At 35.6% G+C, this 9344-nt stretch overlaps 1 protein-coding gene across 1 annotated transcript; it reads right to left on the minus strand.

Annotated features, from left to right (window-relative positions):
• LOC133047236 (lysozyme C, kidney isozyme) lies at nucleotides 1–6170 on the minus strand. The gene is made up of 4 exons (XM_061130349.1): nucleotides 5991–6170; nucleotides 4178–4342; nucleotides 2194–2272; nucleotides 1–907 (listed from the first exon to the last, which is right to left on the minus strand). Exons 1-4 carry the CDS (start codon nucleotides 6124–6126, stop codon nucleotides 841–843), a joined length of 447 nt encoding a protein of 148 aa, XP_060986332.1. The 5' UTR covers nucleotides 6127–6170; the 3' UTR covers nucleotides 1–840.
• Between the last annotated feature and the right edge of the window lie 3174 nt (nucleotides 6171–9344).

A 9344-nucleotide genomic window follows, 5' to 3' on the forward strand; every position in this document is an offset into this window, starting at 1 on the left:
TAAATTGCAAAGCTTTTACTGAAAAGGTACTTTTTATAGCATTCATGATTTCACACCTGGGATTAACTAGCAAGGATTTCAATACTTACAAACTCTTCTGCTTCTGAATTTGTCATAATGCATGAAAATAAGCTTACAACATTAAGAAAAAACAACAGCTCATCTAATCTGTCTTTATATCATTCATGACAGCAAGATGCACAATTGAGTTTTTTAAAAGGACTAAAAGAGATTGACATATAAATTCTGAGCTTATTTTTAAAGCTGTTTAAATGCAACATTTCCAAGACAACATTTAAAACAAAGGTCACACTTTATGAAAACAAAATTCTTAAATCAGACTTTCTTCATTTTTAGTCATTTGGCATTCTGCTCTATTTAACATTTTATATTGCCCAGCAAAAAGTGGTTATCTTTTACTGTTTTTGGAGATTACTGAACAGATGACGGTATTACATGACTACTACACGGGTGGGATTTTGCCTAAGATCAATTTGTTTAAAGATATTATTTTGCTATATTTTTGTTGAATATTGGGGAGAACTTGTAGGGTTCAAGATTCAGTCTGTGCTATTTCTTTAAGAACTGAATGTTCTGGTTATATATTTAATAATTAAGATTTTAGACAAATATTCACCAGCATTAGGTCTATTAACAAACTGAAACACACTGTGGGCCTAACATCAAATAATAAACACATGAAGTAAACATTAAGTATCTTAAAAGAAAGACCACATGCTCCTGCTTCTGTAAAAAACATTATTTGTTTGAAAGTATGACCTTTCTCTCAACTATTACTTCCTTAATATGAAAGGAAGGGCTGAAGTGAAAACTCCAAGGTTACACTCCACAACCCTGAATGTAACTGGTGAGATCTTGGTTTTGACATCGATTTCTCCAGGCCACCCTGTAGAGAGAAAGATGAAACAAATGGTAATAGGTTTGAAACATAGCATCATTGTATTACATATACTTCAAATCCTTTGGGAAAACAACACAGTTTATCAATACATGAAATAAAAGCTACAGGCAGATCCAAGTATTGCTGTTTATTAACTGGAGATACGTATAGCAAGGACTTCACATCTCCCCCAAACCTTCACTAGGGCACAGAACATCTGAGTGCAAATGTTGAGTCCTGTGTAGTTCACAGCACAAATGCAGAGTGTGTTCCATAAATTCCAAAAATAATGTTAAGATATAACAAGGAATTGGTATAAGGTGGAGAATCTTAAAACGTCTAGAAATTCCCAGAAATAAATTGAGGCATAAAAGAATAAGATTTTTAATCAGTTAAAGTAGATGGTTTCTATGTTATACACCATTTAGCATGAATCTAAAGCTGCAATTTTCAGGTCTCAGTACCATACTTTGATCCTTGAAAATATTCTCTCACTTCTTTCATAACAATAGGATAAAAGAGCTCTCTCCTTTAATATTTAACACATACCACGCTCTGTAATGGGAACTAACATAGTGTTGTACATCCATTATATTTCAAACACAAACAAACAAAGCAAGAAAGTGAAAGAAAAAGAGGTCAAATTTGTGGTTACCTCTTGAGGTAACCACAGGAGAAGTTGGGTAGAGTGAGGGAAGGGGAATTGGATGAAGGCAGTCAAAGGTAATACAAACTTCCAGCTATAAGATAAATAAATACTAGGGATATAATGAACAGCATGGGGCTTCCCTGGTGGCTCAGCAGTAAAGAATTTGCCTGCAATGCAGGAGATACAAATTCAGTCCCTGGGTTAGGAAGATCTCCTGAAGAGGGAAGGGCAAGCTGCCCCAGTATTCTTGCCTGAAATAATCCCATGGACAGAGGAACCTAGCAGGCTACAGTTTATTGATCACAAAAGTCAGACATGACTTCGTGACTAAAGAGCAAAAACAAATATATAGCATGATAAATATAATTAACACTGCTACAGTTTATATATGAAAATTGTTAAAAAGAGAGTAAATCCTAAGAATTTTCATCACACACAAAAATTTTTTTCTTCTATATCTTTAATTTTGTATCCATGTGAGATAATGGATGTTCACTAAATTAAAGAAATAGAAGAAAAAAATTTTTGTGATGCTATTTCCTGATGTAAGTCAAATCATTATGCTGTACACCTTGAACTTATATAGTGCTTTATGTCAATTACATCTCAATAAAACTGAAAGGGGAAAAAAAAAAAAGCATACCATGCTCTAATGCCTTGTGGATCACTGACAACCCTCTTTGCACATGCTACAGCTTGAGTGATGTCATCTTGCAGCAAAGCTGAAAAAGAGGTGGTGAGAAGTGAAAATAACATTCATAGAAATGTTAAGTTTAGGCTCAGACAGCTTTATTCTCTTAGGCTGAGGAAAGAACAACTAAAATAATGTTCAAGAGTCTGTATATCTGTTGATGTTGGGGGAAACTCTTCATTCCATCCCATTTGGCATCTGTTTCTCATTTACCAAAGTCCTTGGAAGCTCTGGAATTCTTAACTAGCATGATAGAAGGTTTTCTTTTTACTAGGCACTATTAAAAAAAAAAAAGACAAACAAGCAGAAACTGGCCTAGCAGGTTTTTGCTCAGCAATTCGATGCTGGAAACTGATCCTAAAGAAATAATAAGAGATGTACTGAAAGATATGTATACAAAGTGTTTCATAGCAATTAATAAAGGGCATAAATGGAACCAGCCTAAATGTTTAACAGTAAGAGTTAGGTTGATACATTATAGAGTATTTATATAGTGAAAGTCTATTCATCTTTAAAAAACAATAAGGATTGGTATTTGTTGACAAAAATAATTTTGTATAATAAAGACAAAATTGTAAAGCAGTAAATATAGTACAATTTCACTTTTGTTGAAAACCACATTGCTTACATGTTCGTATGTGGGTACAAATGTGTATAATATAGCTTTACATTCATGTCCGGGATTGTTGCATATTCCAAAAGAACATATGGAAACCAAAATTTACCAATGGTCATACATGTCTGGGTAGTAAGAATTTTTACTCATTGACAACAGGTTATTCTATAATACAAAATTTTTTTAATAAATTAACTGGGAACAAAAGTATATTCTTAGACTCATCTTCTCTATTAGGATTTTTTATATTTAAAAATTTATCAGTATCAATTCTGCTATATTTCTCCAATATTTCAGGCACTAAAGAGTCTACATGCTTTGGGAGATTCAAAAAAAGGTAGGGGATATATGTGTACCCATGGCTGATTCACACTGAGGTTTGAGAGAAAAGAACAAAATTCTGTAAAGCAATTATCCTTCAATAAAAAATATAAATAAATTTTTTAAAAATTAAAAAAAAATTGCACATGCTTTCTCTATTTTAAAAGGAAGTCAATAGAATACTTCTTTCACCCCAATTAAACATATCTATAAATTTGTTAGAATGACAATTTTTATATAGGAGCTGTGTTTTTGGAGATTCATTTTAAAGAATTTATAAATGAAATGTCATAATGTTTCTAATTCACCTTAAAATCACTCAGCAAAAAGAAGTATATATATATATATATACACATATATATATATATATGTATATATATATATAAAGAAGTAAATATGCCAAAATGTTAACAACTGTTAAAGTACGTGATGAGCATATTGATGCTTATTATAGTAACATTTCTAATTGTCAGTATATTTAAAATATTTTATAATAAAAAGTAAAAACAATTTTTTTAAAACACCACACATATTCCTCCACTTTAACTAGTAATTCTTTTGTTTTCCAATAAAGGAGGGTAGATTAAAAAAAAAAAGACCATGCAACAAAATTATCGCTAATCCTCCCCAAACAAGGAAAGCAGTAGGAATGTTCTTTACAAAGCATCAACATGTCCAGTTATGATGAAGTGATAGGTCACTCCAGAAACTCCTGGATGTTAGCAAATAGCAATCTTTTATGATACCAGCTCTTTAATTTCTTACTTAAGAAATTAGGAGGAGGATAATAGAGTTTCTAAATATTAAGATGGAGTTTTTATAGGTCCCTGATGAATCCTTCAAGATTTTTTTATTTCTATTGACTCTTGATTGGCACTATAGGATTGTTCCAATTTTCCCATAAGATGTTTATGGAAAAACCTGAACGAACTTTTTGGATAACTCAACAGGTATAACCAGGTGAGTCCTGTGCCATCACGCCACATTATCTTGTCTTACCGCTGCAGGGTATATGACAGGCGTTAACTGCTCCTGGGGTTTTGCCATCATTACACCACCAGTGGCTATTGATTTGAAATATCCCATAGTCAGTGCTTCTGTCTCCACTATTGTAGTTTGTAGCTTGTGTGTTGTAATTGCTTTCCCATCTGGCCAAACACATCCCTGAAAAAAACATATTTTGAGTAATAAAGAGCAAATCATATGACTTACAATTCATAGCATAATCAGTTCTACTTAACTAGTTCTATTTTACTAATGACTTACTCTATAAGTATAAAGATGTATTTTACTTGTAAAGTGTTTTAACACTTTGGAGTTAAAGGTCCCTTCAGAGAATTTTTTTATTAGCAAATGATTTGGTAATACAAATGAAAAAGATAACATATTTTTAAAAATATTAAAATAGCTGTGTTTTCCATTGCTATTACACTTTCCTTACTACTAACACCCAGGTAGGATTGAGCCTAGAACAGAAAAATCAACAGAGATGTTGAGTGGATTTGGTCATTAGCAGCAGATGCATATGCTAAAGGAAAAATGCTTTTTATTACAAAAAGTAAGGATTTTCTGGGAGAAAGAAAATTTATGATACCAAAGGTGAATTTGGGTATCAAATTATAATCCAGGCAAGAATCATAGAATAGGAAAGGCTGGGTCATCCATCCATCCATCTAGCCATTGGCTAACTCATTCAAAAATAGTTATGGAGGGGAAATATCTGAATTCAATATGAAAACTACAGTGATGACATTGACAAATATGGACTAAAATACAAAGGAAATTTTCCTTAGGGCACATCTTAAATTCTGTGGAAGAAAATGAAAAATAATTAATGAACTAGAGTCAGAATAATAAAATGTTATTTCATGCTGCTTTTCAGGGATCCTTATATAGATATTGATTGAGGGAAAATAGTTCTACTGTCCCTGTTTTAAGAGTTCAATGTAATTTTTAAAAAACTTTGCTGTGAAAAGTGCAACATCATGTTAGGGGGATTAAAAATGAGAAAAATACTGCCTTATTCAGAACCCAAGATCCAAATTAGAAATGGCTAGAGTCAAACAACAAGGGCTTGACAGATAAGTCCCAGGTGCTAAAATGTATCTTATAGTCAGTCTGCATGTGCCAGCTGTCAAATTTAGTAGCACTAGAGGAGTTCATGGGGACCTGGTATGCTTAGAATAATATAGAATTTGACCCACCATGCCTCAGTCCTTCACCTGGTACATCTGATTCTAAAAGAACAAGTTGATGTTTTTAACCATTGTAAGTGTATAAGCTTTTGGACTGTGTAAGCTTTTGAACTGTGGGGTTGGAGAAGACTCTTGAGAGTCCCTTGGACTGTGAGGAGATCCAACCTGTCCATCCTAAAGGAGATCAGTCCTGGGTGTTCATTGGAAGGACTGATGTTGAAGCTGAAACTCCAATACTTAGGCCATCTGATGCGAAGAGCTGACTTATTGGAAAAGACCCTGATGCTGGGAAAGACTGAAGGCAGGAGGAGAAGGGGAGGACGGAGGAAAAGGGGAGGACAGAGGATGAAATGGTTGGATGGCACCACCAACTCAATGGACATGGGTTTGGGTAGACTCTGGGAGCTGGTGATGGACAGGGAGGCCTGGCGTGCTGTGGTTCATGGGGTCATAAAGAGTCGGACACGGCTGAGCGAGTGAACTGAACTGAACTGAAGTGTATAAACCCGCCAAGAAAGAAAAAAAAGTTCAAAGACCCTTCCTTTTTGTTCATCCTCTGTTAGTATCTGTTCCACACCTGGCTAACTATTTGAAAGGATGAAAAAGAGTTAACTTACAGTTTGCCAGGCTGACTCCTCTAAAGCCATCCATTCCAAATCTTTTCAGAGTTCTGGCAAGCTCACATCGCTCAAAGACCTTGCCCTGGGCAGCAACAGGGAGGAGGAGAAGCCCCAGAATGAGGAGAGCCTTCATGTCGACTGAGAAGCCAGACCTTCAGGCTGAGCCAGGGGAGCTGGCCCTGCTTTTTAACATGTTTTCACTTCCTTCTTATGCAACTGGTTTGGGAGCTCCACTCTCTGAGACATGTGGAAAACAGGAAATGTTTATTGGTTCACTAACTTCAAACTTTTCTTTCTTATGTTTGAAGAGGGACATTCTGATGATCTAAGAATTAATCTGCAATAAAATAGTGAAATGACATTGCTTAAAGACATTGCTCAGGACTAATTGGGATTAGCACTATTGCCAAAAAAGAAACTTCCTCCTATTTTATTATGAATTCGAGCAAGTATAAAGAAAAATATCTGAATGAACATTTGACTCAACTGAAAATGAGTTCCAATCTTTCATTAAATTTTTTTCATTAAGTTGCTTTATGTGCTTTTGTATGTTGCCTTCATCTTTTTCCATTAATATTATTTTATATACACTTTCCATAAAAGAACATGACGCATTGCCTGTTGTTCCGATAGGTATATAGTACAACACTATGTTATTCAGCCAGATTCCATTACTAACTTTTTGGTTACTATTGTAAATTCTTAATTTATAAATCAATGTTTCACTATTAGAAGCAAGCTTCATGCAAATAACATTCCTAACTCCTTTCTGACAAAGCCTTACTTCAAGTTTTCATGTTAGAACATAAAGAGTCATTGTAAAGCAAGGGAATTTTACAGCAAAATCTTCAGAAGAATAACAGAATATGCCACCCCAAAATCTTCCCCTCTGACACAAGAATAATTTTGAGCTGAAGGCAATGGAGAAGATCCAAGAAAAGTTCTTTGTTCTCCCCCTATTTTCCTGAAAGCAGAACATAAATTTGTGCAGAAATTAATCATCAACATCCCTAGATACATATTAGACCCAAGTAGGACAACAACCTATACTGGAAAAAAACCTATACTGACCAGCTATTTTCCATTAGTTTCTGATGTATTTATTGTACCACTGTTTGCTGCCCTTGGAAGCCCGGTACTCTTTTCCTCTGTCTTGTAGTTCCCCTAAAAATATATTATTCTTTGGTTAAGATGATCTGTAAGTCCAAATTCTAGACACCTCTTTGAGTTACTCATCTCTGTCATTTCTCATAAGTATATATGAGATGTACATGTTAATATACTCATTTCCTTTTCTATCGTTAAGCTGTCTTTTTGTTACAGAGTCTCAGTCAAAAACTTAAAACAGTAAAAGGAAACAAATGTCTCCCCCTGTACAGTTTCTGGTGAGGAGGATGGGACAGTGAAAGTCTAGAACACTCCATTCTCCCTGGAGACTGCAGTTGAATTATGGGATAATGGACAGCAGACCAGCAGAAGGTAAGAATTCTTACCATGTCAGTCTCCCAGCTTTCTCTGTAGTGCACAGGCAAGAGAGGAGGATAAAACTTTCTCCTCGTCCCTTCCTTTCCAAATTCACAGCAGCAGAAGAAAAACATTTGTGAAAATAGATCTTGAATTGTGATTCTTGTGAATTTGTTTTTCAGCACCTATGGTTATTGATTCTTAGCCTCCCAGAAAGAGTTCTGTTTTCCTTTGTCATTTGTCATAGGATGAAAAACCATAAGATGAGAATCTCCATTTGTTTTGTTTTATATCCTGAGAACTTGGCTTTGTCACCAGTGAGAATATTCCCTTTGCGGGGGAGTGGGGTGGTGCAGGTGTTGGTCAGGTTTGCATCAGTAGTCAGCCAGCCAGCCAGCTAGGAGCCTAAGCCATGAAGTGATAGGTAATATTCTCTCTGTCCAGCCAGGCTGGCTGTCAGGGGAGTTTGTCTTAATGAAGTGTCTCAGGTCATAAGAAGCCTTTACGGGCTCTACCTTTGCTGCCTGGTTTGTGAAGGAAAAATTCTCCTCCCAGTATCACCTTTCCGGTAACATAGGTTAGGAGCTCAGTTATTTAAGGTGTCTCACTTTGTGGGAGATAGAGCTTTCTTTGTCACCTGAGCCGAGGAAGGTCTTTGTTTTCTTAGGCTTTCTCTGGAGTGGCTGTGCATCTTGAGAGGCCTACAGTTCTTAAGGGACAGCTCTTGCATCCTAATAGTATAAGTTCTAATATTGGTTTTAAGCTCTTGTAAACCCTAGTATTGGTTTTAGCCATGAAAAGACTCACCGGCTCAGGCTCATGATTGGAATAGGTATATTGAAGACTTGAACTTTTACACCTAAAAGGACTTTTCAGACAGCTCTCATCTTAAACAAGTGTTCTATAGGTACCAATGGGAAGATCAAATTGAGAAGAAAAAAAAGGAAAGAAAGAGAGAAAAGACAGATACAGAAGATAGAGGGTTTCTCTGGTGGCTCAAAGGTAAAAAGTCTGCCTGCCAATGAGGGAGACCCTGGGTCAGGAAGATCCCCTAGAGAAGGAAATGGCTACTCACTCCGGTATTTATACCTGGAAAATCCCAGGGACATAAGAGGAGCCTGGCGGGTTACAGTCCACAGGATCGCAAAGAGTCAGACATGACTGAGCGACTGTGTGAAAGAAAAACAAAACACTTCCTAAACTTTCTCAACAAGGTTAGGAGGGGAAGATCAGGGAACTGTCAAGAGCTACAGTTGGCACTCAAGCAGGTATAAAACTTACAGAAATATTGACAGCCAGGAAATAGCTTTGACAAAGGTCCAGAAAAGGCACACGAAGGTTTGATTTATTGTCCTTTACTTTGTAAAGTCGACCCCACCAGGTCCAGACTTTCCATATTTTGGGCCTGCACTACCAAAAAACATTGAAATTGTTCAATTATCCTATCCTACTGTTAAAAAAGAAAAAACGTAATAATAATGATCTTAGATTTCTGATAAAGGCAAATATACCCTTGAGTTCCATCTCATGTAAAACCTACAGCCCTTTCTCTGACCCTTGGAAATATTGATCTTACTATATCTTTGAAATACAAGCATCCAAAGAGATCATTGTTGGCTAAAGCAATTACAAGACCAGAAACAAACAAAAATGAGAGCTATTTTTTTAAAAAAACAAACCATTTGATAGTTTCATAAGCTCCCTTGCCCCAAATTTTGTCCATAGCCTCCACAAGATTATTCATTAAAGACAAGTAAAATTCTTAATAGTCTTTTCCACAAATATTGGCAAAAGACTTTAGCGACCTAAGTGGGTAAATTTAACTTGTTCTATCTGCCAGAAATGCCATTTAGGTCTTCTATAAGCTAGAAAGTTTTATACTACTGT

This window comes from Dama dama, chromosome 3 (genome assembly GCF_033118175.1).
Source record: "Dama dama isolate Ldn47 chromosome 3, ASM3311817v1, whole genome shotgun sequence".
Lineage (NCBI taxonomy): Eukaryota > Metazoa > Chordata > Mammalia > Artiodactyla > Cervidae > Dama > Dama dama.

What these genes read in the sequence shown, in the direction of transcription:
- LOC133047236 (XM_061130349.1), bottom strand. Translation starts at nt 6,126, where the DNA reads ATGAAGGCTCTCCTCATTCTGGGGCTTCTCCTCCTCCCTGTTGCTGCC. An exon ending in CTGTCATATACCCTGCAGCG is followed by an intron (nt 2,273 to 4,177) that starts GTAAGACAAGAT and finishes CCTCTTTTTCAG; the next exon opens with CTTTGCTGCAAGATGACATC. An exon ending in CCACAAGGCATTAGAGCATG is followed by an intron (nt 908 to 2,193) that starts GTATGCTTTTTT and finishes TTCTCTCTACAG; the next exon opens with GGTGGCCTGGAGAAATCGAT.